Source organism: Haliotis rufescens, unplaced genomic scaffold (assembly GCF_023055435.1).
Source record: "Haliotis rufescens isolate VD_foot unplaced genomic scaffold, xgHalRufe1.0.p SCAF_14, whole genome shotgun sequence".
In the NCBI taxonomy this organism is placed as follows: Eukaryota; Metazoa; Mollusca; class Gastropoda; order Lepetellida; family Haliotidae; genus Haliotis; species Haliotis rufescens.
In genome coordinates this window covers 19224795-19242667 of record NW_025963824.1, presented here as the reverse complement: position 1 = coordinate 19242667, position 17873 = coordinate 19224795, and the positions used below count along the sequence as shown (strand labels likewise).

At 40.8% G+C, this 17873-nt stretch overlaps 1 protein-coding gene across 1 annotated transcript in view; it reads right to left on the bottom strand.

Annotated features, from left to right (window-relative positions):
* The window catches only part of LOC124123079 (testis-expressed protein 9-like), an 88767-nt gene that overhangs the window by 29281 nt on the left and 41613 nt on the right, over positions 1–17873 (bottom strand). The window contains exons 7-8 of the mRNA XM_046486341.1: positions 6402–6574; positions 4616–4698 (exon numbers count right to left, since the gene is read on the bottom strand). Of these exons, the coding sequence (XP_046342297.1) occupies positions 4616–4698; positions 6402–6574 (256 nt within the window). The remainder of the gene's footprint in view (positions 1–4615; positions 4699–6401; positions 6575–17873) is intronic.

Genomic DNA, 17873 nt, shown 5'->3' with positions numbered 1-17873 from the left:
CTGTCTCAACTCTTCATCCTGCATCACACACACACTCAGTTGGCTCAACTCTTCATCCTGCATCACACACACACATGGCTGCTCAGCTGTCTCAACTCTTCATCCTGAATCACACACACACATGGCTACTCAGCTGTCTCAACTCTTCATCCTGAATCACATACACACATGGCTACTCAGCTGTCTCAACTCTTCATCCTGAATCACATACACACATGGCTACTCAGCTGTCTCAACTCTTCATCCTGAATTACACACACACACATGGCTGCTCAGCCGTCTCAACTCTTCATCCTGAATCACATACACACATCGCTACTCAGCTGTCTCAACTCTTCATCCTGAATCACATACACACATGGCTACTCAGCTGTCTCAACTCTTCATCCTGCACCACATACACACATGGCTACTCAGCTGTCTCAACTCTTCATCCTGCATCACACACACACATGGCTACTCAGCTGTCTCAACTCTTCATCCTGCATCACACACACACTCAGTTGGCTCAACTCTTCATCCTGCATCACACACACACATGGCTACTCATCTGTCTCAACTCTTCATCCTGAATCACACACACACATGGCTACTCAGCTGTCTCAACTCTTCATCCTGAATCACATACACACATGGCTACTCAGCTGTCTCAACTCTTCATCCTGAATCACATACACACATGGCTACTCAGCTGTCTCAACTCTTCATCCTGAATTACACACACACACATGGCTGCTCAGCCGTCTCAACTCTTCATCCTGAATCACATACACACATCGCTACTCAGCTGTCTCAACTCTTCATCCTGAATCACATACACACATGGCTACTCAGCTGTCTCAACTCTTCATCCTGCATCACATACACACATGGCTACTCAGCTGTCTCAACTCTTCATCCTGCATCACATACACACATGGCTACTCAGCTGTCTCAACTCTTCATCCTGCATGATATACACACATGGCTACTCAGCTGTCTCAACTCTTCATCCTGAATCACACACACACATGGCTACTCAGCTGTCTCAACTCTTCATCCTGAATCACATACATACATGGCTACTCAGCTGTCTCAACTCTTCATCCTGAATCACATACATACATGGCTACTCAGCTGGCTCAACTCTTCATCCTGCACCACATACACACATGGCTACTCAGCTGTCTCAACTCTTCATCCTGAATCACATACACACATGGCTACTCAGCTGTCTCAACTCTTCATCCTGCACCACATACACACATGGCTACTAAGCTGTCTCAACTCTTCATCCTGAATCACATACACACATGGCTACTCAGCTGTCTCAACTCTTCATCCTGAATCACATACACACATGGCTACTCAGCTGGCTCAACTCTTCATCCTGGATCACATACACACATGGCTACTCAGCTGGCTCAACTCTTCATCCTGCACCACATACACACATGGCTACTCAGCTGTCTCAACTCTTCATCACATACACACATGGCTACTCAGCGGTCTCAACTCTTCATCCTGGATCACATACACACATGGCTACTCAGCTGTCTCAACTCTTCATCCTGAATCACATACACACATGACTACTCAGCTGTCTCAACTCTTCATCCTGCATCACATACACACATGACTACTCAGCTGTCTCAACTCTTCATCCTGAATCACATACACACATGGCTACTCAGCGGTCTCAACTCTTCATCCTGCATCACATACACACATGACTACTCAGCTGTCTCAACTCTTCATCCTGGATCACATACACACATGACTACTCAGCTGTCTCAACTCTTCATCCTGAATCACATACACACATGACTACTCAGCTGTCTCAACTCTTCATCCTGCATCACATACACACATGACTACTCAGCTGTCTCAACTCTTCATCCTGCACCACATACACACATGGCTACTCAGCTGTCTCAACTCTTTATCCTGCATCACATACACACATGGCTACTCAGCTGGCTCATGGAATTACTTTCACTTCACCAGCTGAGAACATAACCTAGGGTCATCAGGAGATGACCCATCCCCCTGGTTTTGTGCAATTAGGGAATGGAGTTTGGCTACTTATACCTAACTTTTGGTTCATTGAATGTCTTCAGTTTAGCTCAGTATTTTTCAAAATCCCAAATCATCAAAATGCACCAGTTTACCACTAGACTGATCTGTTTAGCAAGTTTCATCTCGAAATATTCAATGGTTTTGGAGTTCTGCTCCAGAAACAAGCACTACTTACATGTTCAGTAAAGTCCATCTTATCGCCATGAAAACATCAAAAAAAAATTATAATAGAAATCCCACATCATCAAAAGGCACTATTTCACCACTAGACTAACTTTTTTTCGCAAATTTCCACAAGAACTATTTAACAGTTTTGGAGTTCTGCTCCGGAAACAGAAAACAGATGGACAGACAAACTGTTTGCTACATCCCCCAATTTTTCAAACTTAGGGGATTAAAAAGGACTATTTTGTCTTGCTTGAAAATGGTATGAGGATCTATAACGAAACGTCGCCTTTACACTAATTAAAGAAATTGTTATCCATTAATTGTGTCTACTTTGACTTTTTTCTGATCAAATGCTTCACTGTCATGTTCAGAAATCCTGAAATAATATATTCTGTACAGATAATTTCAATTATTTTCATGTTATATTCTGATTCTTCAAGTCAAAGATTTCACAACACAATAATCATAAATGTTCTCTCTTACTGGTATGTTATGAACTAAATATTGAGTGTAACAAATATGAAGTTATTTGACTGCTGAGACTATTGTACAACCATTAGATCAAATATATATAACATATATACTAGCCACATAAAGAAACTGTGCACGGAGAAAATATATTCTGGATTGAAATACAACACAGCAAGAACAAAATGATGCAGACGCTGTAGCAGCTGAATGATCGGACCATAAGAAAATGCCAACGGGACCTGAACAACATTTGTTACGATGACGTCAGAAGATCAAAATGGAGTAGGGGGTCAAACGACAAAGTCACAAAGTCAATAACAGAGTCCACCAAATGGGCAAGGAAGGCCTGGGGAATGGCCTGCCATATCCTCCTCAAATCCTGTGCCAAGTCACGGACGTTATCTGGAGGATGTGGAAGATGACGCGGACGTCACTCCATTTCATCCCACACATGCTCTATTGGGGAGAGATCTGGAGAAATTGCAGGCCATGGCAGTAACATGACATTGTTATGGTGAAGGAAATCCATTGCGACCCTAGCCGTGTGAGGACGAGCGTTGTCCTGTTCAAATGTCAATCCCGGGCCATGACGTTGCAGGATAGGAATGACCACAGGCCTCAGAATCTGATCTCTGTAGCCAACACCGGTGAGATTGCCCTGAACAACCACCAAAGGGGTTCGGTGCCGTGCTGTTATCCCACCCCAAATCATCACAGAGCCACCTCCAAAACGATTCCTCTCCACAATACAGTTGCGTGCATAACGTTCTCCCAAACGCCGGTAGACACGTTGGCGCCCGTCACTGTGGGAAATGTTGAACCTCGATTCATCTGTAAAGACAACATTTCTCCACCATATTCGAGGTTGGTGAACATGATTTCAACACCATCTTAGACGGTTGACTCGATAAGGTGTGTCAGGATGGGACGTATGGCAGGGCGTCGTGGTCGAATGCCGTACTGACGTAAGCGATTCCTGACAGTGTTGGGATGGATACGGCGCAGTCCAGGAATTGTCTGGGATGTCGTTACTGCCGTTTAGAACCTGTGTTGGATATGTGTAACTCAAATCCATCTGTCCTGTCTTGGTGTCGTTACTCGGGGACGTCCTGAACGTGGGTGGTCGGCAACGTCATTTGTGTTCTGATAACGCCTCACCAATGCCGATATCGTGTTACGATGGCATAGGAAATGTGTTGCCACCTGTTGTTGCCTCATTCCCGCTCGCATCATTCCAATGGCTTCATGACGCTGTGCAGCTGTCAATCTTGGCATGATTTGCTTGTCATATGCTTGTGTCTGCGCCTGAGAAGTTTTGAATTTTTGAATGACCACAGATCATGCTTTTCAAAGTGACAGCGAATTTTGAGTTGCACATGCTGTGTACAGCTGCACAGGATACACGTGCAGTAACACATTGCACGTCCATAGGCCCCCATCAATGACGTCATATCGCATGGCACATGCATGAGCGTTTGAATGTCTCCAATAATTGCTGTGTTCAAACCTATCTTTCATATATGGACGGTGTGCCCTTATATCTATATTTTCTCCGTGCACAGTTTCTTTATGTGGCTAGTATAGTTTTCACTGAGTTGTTATTTCCTGATTTCTGTCCTTTACATTTACAATGTAACAAACTGAATCAATGCCTTTAAATCATTTTGTTATCAAACATGATGACAACAGTTCTTAACAGTGACTTTGGCTGTTAAAGAATTGTGTGCGAGAACTGGAGTAGGAAAGCAATATTAAGTAGAAAATTACATCACTTTACACACCACTTCAAGGTCAATACATTTTTCAAAGGATGACATCCTGAATTCCTTGAAGTCCACATGATCAGAGAGGTTAACCTTATCCAAGGTTGACACCTCATCCAGATGACCAGAGAGGTTAATCCTGCTGTGACACCTACCTTGTTTCGTGTCTCTTGCGACAGTCGGTCCAGTTCCTCTTGCATTACCCTCAGCTTGGCTTTCAGGAAGCGGATCGTGGCTTCTGTATCACAAGTAGCAATTCAGAAGCAGCATACAGCAATTTGAAATAACAACAGATGCTCATTTTATTAGATTTTATAAAAACAGAAAACTTTAGAAGTGAAGATAACATTAAAGCATTCACTCTTCACGCAAAAGGCCAAGGTTTTCAATTCCCCACATGGATGAAGTCAATTTCTGGTGTCCTCCGACGTGATATTGCTGGAGTATTGCTAAAAGCGGCATAAAACTCTACTCACTTAATCAATCACTCAAAACCTTATTACCCAACACTTGTATACAATGTTTCATTGATTTTTCATTAGAAATTTCAACTTTTAAAACATTGTCAACAATTCACAGAATAAAACCTCTATTACATCAGTAGTTCTGTAGTTCGGTTCAGACCATATAGTCTATAGATTTTTCAACAGATGTGCTCTTCACTGTCAACTAACCATAATAAGTTGTGCATATAATAGTATTTTGCCTCATAATTCTTTTGTGCACGTGCTAAATGGGAAAACCTCACTGATGTGTACGTGAAGGAAATGAAAGTAATCACACAACCAAGTGAGTGAATTCTAGATTTATTCCAGAGCCAACTGAATCCTTACAAAACCCCTATAGGTTTATGAAACGGAGAATGCACATAAATGGAATGCGATTTTACATTATATTTAGAACACCACACTCCATCTTCCCAACACCAGTCATCCTGGGTGCACAGTATTGAGGAGTTGGGAGGAATTACTCCTGATGTATTGGAGGTGGTATTGTTTTAATCATTGACAATGATAACTATTGTTTGATGATTCTTACGAATATATAAACCCCTATAACATAAGTGCCAGAATATAGCCGATGCAAAATGTTGGTTCTGACATCTGACACCCTGTGTTACGTTCCCCAAAGCAATCATAGCGCTAAGACCAACGATAACTCCTATTCTTTAACATAGACTGACGACTGTCGTAGCGCTTAGATCGGTTTTTTAAATGGGGCCTCATCCATCAATTTTGGTGTCCCCTCTTACATTCAATCCAGCATCTTGGGGGTGCCTAACTGTTCCAAACAACATCCTTGGTCATTTTGACTAACACAGGAGCACATAACATGAAACCACCTCATCAGGCCTGTTTTCACAATAATGCCAAGGAGGTATGCAATAATGTGATCAATTTCCATAACTATATTTGTGTCCAAATAACACAGTCTGTGACATCATCACTACTTAAAAAGACTTGGGTGAGCGAGTTTGGTTCAACACTGCTTTTAACAGTGATGTAGGTCTCAGACATTTTGGTTAAACTTATGTGCACAGGAATGGTGTTAACAAATCTAGAAACATAATCAGGGCGAACTGGGATTCAAGCCCGCAATCACAGGTTTCTTGGGTACCCAAGGGATGGACCTTTGCACAGTGAACTGCAGTGTCTAAGACAACTAGACCCCCCTGCGCCCTCCTTAAAAGGACTTACATCCATATGACCCTCCCAGTTGAGATGTTCATGATGTCACTTCCAGTTCTAATCCATTCCTGCTTTTAACTTATGACCTGCCTGATCCCTACCTGTAGCTGCAGAAAATTACACCCCTCTGAGCCCTCTCCCCTTTTCCCAGTCCAGTTGGGGGGAACTATTGGGTGACGATGGCTTGCAAAAGTTAACGCAAGTATATGTCCCTGTGTCTGCAGCAGTACACTGCAACATTCAAGTCACAAACCTGTCCCCATGTCTGCAGCAGTATGTGGTAAGATGTCATTATCAGGATCATCATCTTCTGTAAGTGTTTGCTCCATCTGGTGTATCCGTTTGGTGAGAGACAGGTCCACAAAGTCGGTTAAGAAAGCACTTTCATCCATGGTGTTTGTTTTGCAGGATTCCTTTGGCTTTGATCTGAATCAGAGTAAAAGTAGTATATCTGAACACTACCATGGGAAACACAATCAATTTGCTGTGTCTGGCTGAACACTGCCATGGGAAACACCATCAGTCTGCTGTGTCTGTCTGAACACTACCATGGGAAACACCATCAATATGCTGTGTCTGTCTGTACACTACCATGGGAAACACCATCAGTCTGCTGTGTCTGTCTGAACACTACCATGGGAAACACAATCAATATGCTGTGTCTGTCTGTACACTACCATGGGAAACACCATCAACATGCTGTGTCTGTCTGAACACTACTATGGGAAACACCATCAGTCTCCTGTGTCTGTCTGAACACTACCATGGGAAACACAATCAGTCTGCTGTGTCTGTCTGAACACTACCATGGGAAACACAATCAATTTGCTGTGTCTGTCTGAACACTACCATGGGAGACACCATCAACATGCTGTGTCTGTCTGCACACTACCATGGGAAACACCATCAACAAGCTGTGTCTGTCTGAACACTACCATGGTAAAGACCATCAATTTGCTGTGTCTGTCTGTACACTACCATGGGAAACACCATCAGTATGCTGTGTCTGTCTGTACACTACCATGGGAAACACCATCAGTTTGCTGTGTCTGTCTGAACACTACCATGGGAAACACCATCAATATGCTGTTTCTGCCTGTACGCTACCATGGAAACACCATCAATATGCTGTGTCTGTCTGTACGCTACCATGGAAACACCATCAGTCTGCTGTCTCTGTCTGTACAATACCATGGGAAACACCATGAACATGCTGTGTCTGTCTGAACACTACCATGGGAAACACCATCAGACTGCTGTGTCTGTCTGAACACTACCATGGGAAACACCATCAGTTTGCTGCATCTGTCTGAACACTACCATGGGAAACACCATGAACATGCTGTGTCTGTCTGAACACTACCAAGGGAAACACCATCAGTTTGCTGTGTCTGTCTGAACACTACCATGGAAACACCGTCATTTCACAAACAAATGGGTTTTTTTGTCTCAAGCTGAAGTTTTTAACATCATAATAGTACTGTGTTAGAATATCAATAATATCTTTCAAACATGAACAGACATGACATAAACAAAACACCAAAACAGAAAGCAGGCCCATCACAATCTTTTCCCGAATGACAAAATTCTATCTCACCAGATACATGTATCCTGGTCATAAAATCAGTGACAAGTGACCAGTATCTACCATTATCATATACTGAGAAGGTTTCGTGGCAGGATAGAACCAACAAATAAAAACACCTTAATGGTATCTGGAAGGGTCATTTACTGATAAATATGCAAATTTTAAAGGTCAGGCAGGTAATAATAATAACAATAATAAATATAGCTGCAAAGCAGCAATGGCGGGCTCCAAGTTATACTGTGCACAAACGTCCATGTTCGAATCCTTAAAGGGTTTCCTTGTACCAAATCCGTGACATGTAGGCACAACTTGCAGGGTATCGTTGAGCACTACGAAATTTGCGTGTGCTAAGTCTGTTCTTAACCCATGTCCGACATCCAAAATGTTCGAATCCTCAAAGGGTTTGTTTGTACCAACTCTGTCAAAAGATAGTCACCGTTTGCAGGACATTGGCGTGTTCCAGGGGTGTCCCAAATTTTAATCAAATATTACCACCAAGTGTTGTTACTTTTTCCATGCACCCAAGAACAGAAAATAAGATGCATATGATACACTAACTTCATGTAAACTTGCAATAGTTTCTGTCAACAAGCTAACAAGATATGATCGTTTAAGTAAAATTTCGGTAATTTTTTATATCAAAATCGAAATCCAATATAACATCAACTAAAACAGATATCCAAAAACGGTTATTAGAGTTTGCTGTGTTGTGAGTGGAGACAATTCTCAGAAAGTTTGGAAGCATTTCATGCAGTGGACTCGGAGTTGTTTGCGTTTGAAGATAGGTACCCAAAAGACACTGTGAAAACCTTAAATCCAATATGGCTGCCAAACCATGTGACCAATGACCAAAGTCAAAGAACAAAAAATGTCAAGCAGCTCAAGCAGCAAGTACATGCAAGTTTTCAAAGTAATCGGATAAGAGGTTGTGGAGAAATAGGGCGAAATACATCTTTAAAAAAGTCTTGTTTTTTAGTTATCTTCCCTTGGTCTTTGGGCTTAGGGCCTTGGGTTTTTGGCGGGCACTAGTACCCAACGGTCTTTATACACATACAAAATTTGAACAAAATTGAGCCAGTGGTTATTTTGCTAGCTCTGGTACAAAAAACGGCGGAATAATAATAATATTAAATCAAACGATAACACTGGGGCTCTTCAGCCTTTCGTGACCTTGGTGACTCTTTAACAGGCTGTAACTTCTTTGTCAGTTGGGCTCCAGTCAAACGGATATAGCGTTCTGCGTTCGTCCGGGCCCCGGGTTCCTGTCGCATTGCTGAGAGTGCTAAACTTGTTTCCGACCTCGTTCATATTCGAATCCTCAAAGAGTTTACCTGTACCAACGCCGTCAAATGTACGGAACCTCTTGTGAGACATCACCACTACTAAATTGACATGTGCCTGGGTGTCCCATGATGTTTAAACCAATTTCCAACTTCGACCATGTTCGAATCCTCAAATGGTTGCTTGTACCAACGCCATCAAATGTAATGAACTGCTTGTGAGACATCACCACACGTGTCCCAGTGTGTTCTTAACCCACGTTTGACTTCGACCATGTTCGAATCCCCAAATGGTTTGGTTGTACCAACGCCGTTAAATGTAATAAACCGCTTGTGAGACATCATGACATGTGTCCCAGTGTATTCTTAACCCATGTTTGACTTCGACCATGTTCGAATCCGTACATGGTTTGCTTGTACCAACTCCGTCAAAAGATAGTCACCGTTCGCAGGACATTGCCGCTACCAAATTGGCGTGTGCCACAGTTTCCCAGAGTGGACTAAATGCCGACCTCCATATTCTAATCCGCAAATGGTTTGCAAATGGTTTGCTTTTAACAACGCTGTCAAAAAAAAGGTACCATAGCAATTGGCAATTGAGAAATGAAGAATCGAGTCTGACCACCCGATCCGATTAGTCGCCTCCTGTGACAAGCATAGTTGCCTCTTAAGACAAGCATCGGTTGAAAAAGGCCAATTCTAAATCTGGTCGTCAAGGGTAGTACACATAATATTGAACAAGGCTGTGGAGAACGCTAGGGTATCTGCAAAGCCAGTGAATGGGGGTTTGTAGAAGATTTATGAGGCGCTTCCTTCAGTATTTGTACTTGGGTGAAAAAAATTATCAAAATCAAAATCCAATATGGCCGCAACTAAAAAAGATATCGAAAAACGGCAACGCTAATTTGTTGTGTTCTGTATGGAGACAATTCTCAGAAAGTTTGAAAGCATTTCATGCAGTGGATTCAGAGGAGATAGTATTTGAAGACAGGTGCCCAAAAAACCCTGTGAAAACATTGAATCCAATATGGCTGCCAAACCACGTGACCAATGACCAAAGTCAAAGAACAAAATATGTCAAGCAGCTCAAGCATCAGATACATGCAAGGTTTCAAAGTAAACGGACAAACGGTTGTGGAGCAACAGGGCAAAATATATCGTCAAAAAATACTTGTTTTTCAGTTATCTGCCCTTGGCCTTTGGGCCTACTGCCTTGGCACTTGGCACTAGTACCCAACGGTCTTCAAACACACACAAAATTTGAACAAAATCGAGCCAGTGGTTATTTTGCTAGGGCAGGTACAAAAATCGGCGGAATAATAAATAATAATAATAAATAATAATAATAATAATAATAAATCGAACGATTACAATAGGGCTCTACAGCCTTTCGGCTTGGAGCCCTAATAATAGGACATTTAATAGGGCATACTCAAAGTGCTATTATTAGCACTCATGGTCATGGTGTGCACTCAATAATCATTCTCAGCTCCCTGAGGAGTAAACAACCCAAGCTGCCTGAGAAGGCGCTAGAGGGTTAACAACCATATGATCCTACCAGGTACCCATACACTGCTGGATGAATAGAGGCACTGTTCAAACAAAGTCAATTGCTCAAGGACACGCGACATGTGCTACATGTGCATCAGTGTGGGGCATGACCGAAGCCCAAGAAACTCTTAAGAGCCAAGCTGAAAAAAACCAGTCACTGACCCAAGGACTCTCCATGACCGACGTTGCTTAACTACACCTGATTTGTGCGCTGTGCACAGGACAACATGCGACCACTATTTTACATACATGGCGTCGTCCTTGTCTTCCGTTGATCGAGTCACAATTGATCATCCAGGTTCAGGACAAATTAATTGGATAATTGCTCTCAAAATTGTTGTCTGAGATACCAAAAATCAGTATCAAACTAGGGCAGAGCTGAGGCCTTTCACAAGTACAGGCAGCTTTGGAAACATATTGTTAGGGAGGACGCTAATGAAATCCATGCTCAATTTCTATATCCATTCTTGTAGACCTACACAGGTTTTGTGTTCTTTTCCAAAAAGCTGGAATTGGCTGAAATATTCATTTTAACATTTTGTCTCTGTGTGGGACTGCATGTCATAATGTCCTGACACGCCAGGCAGACTCTACACGATGTCTTGACAAAGGGTGGACGGTTTGCCGCAAAAGTTTATGACTGACATTGAAATAATAAAGTAATGACCTCATTACTGATCATGAATAAATATGCACTTTTCAGTACAGTCTCAATACAAAAGTAAACAAATTACATTTTACTTTATGCAATAATGGCATGAGTCTAATAGTGTAGCTACAAATCATACAAATGTTTCAGCTTCTTAATAATTTTCACAATCAAATTGTCCAGAACAATTCCATGTCCTAACATGTTGGTCGACCTCCTCGAAAGTTTACATGTCTGCTGCAGAGAAGAATTCCATAATGGTCTGACAATGGACAATGAGCTGTGCCATTTACTCACTTGAGCCTGTATCCATCATACTCTTCAGTTAAACACCAGTTTTTAGTTTTCTTTAAACTCAGGCCTGCTTTCATCATTGTCATTGTCACTTTAGTAGTATAGGTAATGGGGGTTCTGCCGCAACTCCACTGGAGCCGGATTCATGTACCTATACTGCTACTACAGGTGGCATTTTTTATGCGTAAATGATGATGCGATTCAATGATAGTCATGAGATTAAGTTAAATTGGCTCTAGCTCACCAATACCTGGGGCCAATCATTGCTTTAGATGAGTCTAAATGGTAATAAAAATATTCTTTATTATTTTTATCAATAAAGCGATATTCAACATTTTTATTAAGTTCTTCGTTCATTTTACTAGGAGACCAGACTATATAACTACACTCTTCTTGTAAATTGATAAGAAACAATTGATAACCGTATTTGGTCGGTTTGACATCACTGATATAATAAAAACCTTGTGGTAATTCTCTCCATTTAATAGCTTTTTCGATCTCCATTATTATATATATTTATGTAAGCATTTGTCTAAATGTGATCAAACGATAGTTAGCAATCTATTTTTAATCTCCAACCAGTTCTTTGGTTTTGGCACGGAATAATTGACGCGCTTGTTGCCTCCCCTGTTCTATGAACTTTTTTTTCTCATCTTCGCTAATACCACTGGTCTTATGAGATTTTGATCGAATCTCCTGCTTCATTTCATTGTATTTGGTGAGTTCCGACAGCACTTAACAAAACTCATCCTCAGATATCTTACAATCGACCATTGCTGTTGAAATATGATCCTCAATGCTGTTCAACTTTGCTTCGGCGAGTATCCGAATACTATCGTGTTTTAATGCTTTCTTTTGTAACCTACGAGAAATGAATTTTATCGATATTCCTGCCAGTCCCGAGACTCCAGCGGCTATTTCCATACCGAGCACGATAGGCGCGGCGATTATAGTTGATAATAAACCGACACCGGCTACACCCAGTCCCATGCCAGATACTAAAAGCGCGGTGTCAACTCCGTCCAGAGCATTTACGGCTCTGCGATACTTTTTATACAATCCAAGTCTCAACTCCCTATCCTTCTCTATTCGATGTTTTATGTCGCTTATTTGATGTAATCGAAATCCATCAACAGTATCCATCTTTTCAAATGCTTCATTGAGCGCTCGATATAAACTCATAGTGTATATTACAGTCATATAATAGTCTTTAATTGATCTTGCTTAAATGTTTTGAGAGTATACATCAACCTTATCAAATGAATATTATACGGCAAGAATATCTTAGTAAGAGAAATGCTGTCACTTTTAATAATTTGGACCCCCTCGAGGGTTGCAACGGGTGATGCTCCGATATGAATAATACTGCAACGTCGACGTTGGTGTTTCTTTAGCCATTTAATCGATAGAACTGGTAATATTTCGAAGGCATTTTCCGGTGCATCTCCGAACAAGACTTCAATAATAAGCGTAGAAATATTAGGTATTGCACTCAAGTTAACTTTAATATCATCGAATTCAGTGACCAAATTTAAACTAACGTTTTGGATTGCCGGACGACTATATAACATATGACCTGGGTTCTCTGGCACGGGAGTGACTAACACACTTTTTCGTTTTGACGGGATATAAGCCGCGAGTACGATGCCACTATTTATTATCTTAGTTAAATTATGTCCCTTACCCATCATCACATAAGGTGGGGTAATGACGATATTCAGTAGCCACTCGATGTTTGCTTCGACCATAGTCCATTTATTCTCGCCGTTGAGAATAATATTGTACGAAGTGTTTTTAATGAGTCTACTAACGTCGACATCGCTTAAATCTTCTAGATTACCTGTGAATGTAACTTCTCTCCGCTTGTATACATTATCGTGTAAGTGTAAAGCGTATAACTTACCATTGTTACCGGGTTTATCGAATCCTTCCGTGTCTCCAAAATCGGAAAGTGCAATTGTATTACATTGTCTGAGCGTTCCAGGGCCTGATGAATCAACCATTATTTTTAATATGGAGTGTTACACTTAAGTATCCTATATGTACAGGTTGGTGTTTTACATCTAATACAGAAATTTTGAGGTCTGAAATAATACCACGCTTCAATTTTTTATATTGTAATGACGAGAAAGATTCCGTTCTACCGCTATTATATTTTTCATTTTTCACTGGAACACATCTGAGCAGAGTTGAAGGACTTTCTAGTTGAATATTATTTGTTGTGCTTATTTGATCAAGATGGATACACAACTCTTTATAGGGAACTAAATCGGGTAATTTAACATCCCGATGTATGCCAATTAAGCGACTAAATTCCCATGTAGCTGATTGTTCCAATAAAATTATATTTGGATTTCCAGTGTCTAATTTCACTGTCCCAGTCGCCTCATTTTGTGTGAGACTACCTCCATTAGGCTTAAAAATTTCATCATTGAGTGAGCTTACGCTGTAATACCCATCAGGTATAGTAATGGATTTGACAGTACCAGATGTAGTTAATAACCATATCTTTGTAGCATTTATATTGGTCCACCGTGGGTAATATGTTACATCGCATAGGGCGACTTCGAGCTGACCATCCGAGTTATTTGTTATTCCCAGGAGTGTAACATACATATCAAATATACAATGATACTATATCATAACTTAAATATGGAATCAACCATTATTTATAATATGGAGTGTTACACTTAAGTATCCTATATGTACAGGTTGGTGTTTTACATCTAATACAGAAATTTTGAGGTCTGAAATAATACCCCGCTTTAATTTTTTATATTGTAATGTTGAGAAAGATTCCGTTCTACCGCTATTGTATTTTTCCTCTTTAACTGGAACACATCTGAGTAGAGTTGAAGGACTTTCTTGTTGAATATTATCCGTCGTACTGATCTGATCAAGATGGATGCACAACTCTTTATAGGGAATGAAATCAGGTAAATCGAGTCCCTGATCTGATGTCTTGAGTACTGTTATTTCTCCTCTCCATCCAAGTGTGTATGCTAAGTTCTCGTAAAGCTTTACATTCTTTTTTCCAGCGTTTAAAATCAGTAACCCATTCGACTCATTTTGTGTTAGACTAACTCCATTAGGCTTAAAAAATTCATCATTGAGTGAGCATACGCTGTAATACCCATCAGGTATAATGTATTTTTCACCATTTATTTCTGTCTCATTATTATTACCTCTCGCAGTATTTATATTGGTCCACCGTGGGTAATACGTTATATCGCATAGAGCTACTTCGAGTTGTCCATCCGAGTTATCGATAGTATGAAGCAGTTGAATAGACTGACCATTTGTTATTCCAGGGAGTGTAACATACATATTAAATATACAATGATACTATATCATAACTTAAATATGAAATCAACTTACAATACTAATCAATCGATTATAGTAACTGCCTCTGGTGCTGAGTTTACCGTTAAATTCCACGATATCTTTGAAAAATACAGTTTCACGGCAACTAACGATACAATGGTGGACGATTGGTTTAACCGTCCGATGCAATTTTGGCAGAATCAGTTAAACTTTGCCGTATGGTGTGCCACAACGGGATGTGGCGTATCTGTTAATGCCCCAGGATTTAAACTATATAAGTCTGTTATATTATTTCACGTGTACTATCAGATTAGACGTATACTTAAAGAAATTAGTGCTCCATTACCGCTGGATCCAGCATGGAATCACGCAAATAATCATTATAATAAGAGGGCCTTCGAACGTATTTGTAATGAATTTAATGTTTCTATGAGTAAAGATTGGCGCATTAAAGGACCTAGCCATGGTCTAGGTATTCCGTAAAATGGACAAAGAACTATTAAAGATAAAAGCGATTATTTAATTAAAGAGGGTGTGATCCCTTCAGGCTTTGCTCTCTCGAGTAAACAGTTTAGAGCAGATCGTATGAACTTTGAGAGTGGCATTCCTTATATTATAACAAAGTTTGTGCATCCAAACGATACAACAGACGCTTGGAATGAATTTCTTAATGATAAAACGGAAAATAATTTTACTAACCCAGGATTTGAAAGAGTTAATGAATCGATAAGAACTTATGTAAGGGCAATTCTCGGTGCACAATGGCAAACACGAACGGGAATCATCGGTACTGGGACGGCGTTCGATGCACAAAAACAGTTTGTCGCAAACGTGGAGGACGCCATTTATTCACCAGTTGACATACCATCGTCTATAAAGCGTTTTCAAGATGTATTACAGTACGCTCAATCCAAAGTAGACTTCGTTTATGCGCCGGGACTATACATGTCTCCGAGTAATATGGAACTTAAGATCAGTCAAGTGATAGGCTATAATAATAAAATTGTTATCGCTACCGATCAACAAAAACCAGGTATAAATTCAGATATTAACGTCGAATTAATAACGCAAACAATCACGGGCGAAAAAGGGAATAGTCAAGCCACAAACACCACATGTTTCACAAACCTCTACTGACACACAAGTGCCACCGCATATTGCGGCTAAAAATCAACAACATATCGATGAAAAAACAGCGCTTGTATTAGGTGGAGTCGCGGTTGGTTTACTCATGATTTGGATAAATAGTTCTTAGCGAACTGATTTGGATAAATAGTTCTTAGCGAATACGTACAACAGCCCTGCAATTGCTACGATCAGTGCCCACAAGTTTTGACTAAGCCAAGTGGAGGTCTTAGCTAATAAATTCAAGAGCCAGGAAACAACACTCCCTATTATACCGGGAAGTGCGGCCGCGGCTTTCTCAGCGAGCTTTCCCAGTGCTGAACCTAATGCTTTTAAATGCTTTTTTATCCACTCTTTTATACCGTTTTTATCACTAGGCGGTGATCCTCCACCACCTGTACCACCACCTGTACCGCCACCGGTTAACGCGAGAGTCAAAGTCGATATAATAAATCCAAATGCGGTTAAAATACTGGCAATTGTTATTCCCTGTTCTCTGAACAATGTTTTAATTTTATCGGCCAGTGTAGTGTCATCGTTGAGGACTCGATCGATAGTTTCTCGAATACGACTGATTTGCGAACGAAGTGCCTCTTTATTACTGGAAGCAGCCTCGAGGTGGGCCGATCTTTCGTCTTCTAAGTTACGCAATCTTTTCGCTATGATGCGTCTACTGAACTCATCGCCCGCCTGTTCAAGTTTTGTTTTCTCGTAAACTATATGCTTGTCGATTTCGGAAATCTTGGCCATATTATTGTTGAGTTCTCCCCGCATTGTTTTCATTGCCTTGTCAAGACCTCGTAATTCCCTAATGCTGGACTCTAAGTATGGTGATACCTGTAACGGGGGATCATCAATGGTGGCTAAGATTTCTCCGAGTCCGTTCGAGACCACCATCAAGGAAGCCTCCAAATTATCTGTGTTACTGAGTTCAGTACGCACAGTCCGAAAAACCTTAGTAGTCTTCGCGGAAAGTTTTGCTCGTCCGTAGTCCACAAAACCTAATTCATCACGAACAAATTTGGTGCCGTGTTTAGTGGCTATCGTTGACAAGGCTACGGGCTTACGAGTACGAGAATGCATAAGATCAATATCCGGAGCGCCACGCAGTCGCAATATTCCTTTACTATCTATCTCAAACTTTGAATATTCACGAACAATAGGACTATCATCTTTAAAGGAATCGTAATAATCATTGACGGTTGATTGTAAAATTTCATCGTTAACATTCGTGCCACCAAAGTTGGTTTCATCAGTTTCTTTGATTGGATTCTGGTTATCAAAGTCATCAAAGGTATCTAGATCATAATCATCCATTTTTATATTAAACATAGGGCACATGTTTTCAATATAACAATGTCTTCGCAATACGGATGCAAGTTAAACCCACAACGTAGACTTCGAGATCCATTAGGGGTCAAAGCAATTCGTCAGTCTGTAACTATAACTAATAACCCTAGTACCATCGATCAGAATCAAACGCTTCTGGTTCGCTTTCCTAATCTCGGCGCACACGATGTGTTAGTTCCGGGAACTGTCCGACTAGCATTTACGATTGCTTTGACTTCTACAGACGTTAACAGGGAGCCCGTTCAGAACATAGGTCGTGCTATCGTTAAGAAAATCGCTATTAAAATTAGCGGTAATGAGGTTTTGAGTATCGACGATAGCGATGTATACTATTGTTACATGGATCTCTGGAGAACGGATAAAGAGCGGGAAAACTTACAGTACCAAGGTATTTGTAATAGAACACATTGAGACTGCGCGTGGGTGCTGAAAATGGTGTTGATACCAACAAAGAAGATAAGGCCGTTGCCGACGCATTAGGTAACCGATTCTATATTCCCCTAGACTTTGAATTACTAGATTCCCACATGCCCTTTTATCAAGCATCCCTAGGCGATAGGTTAG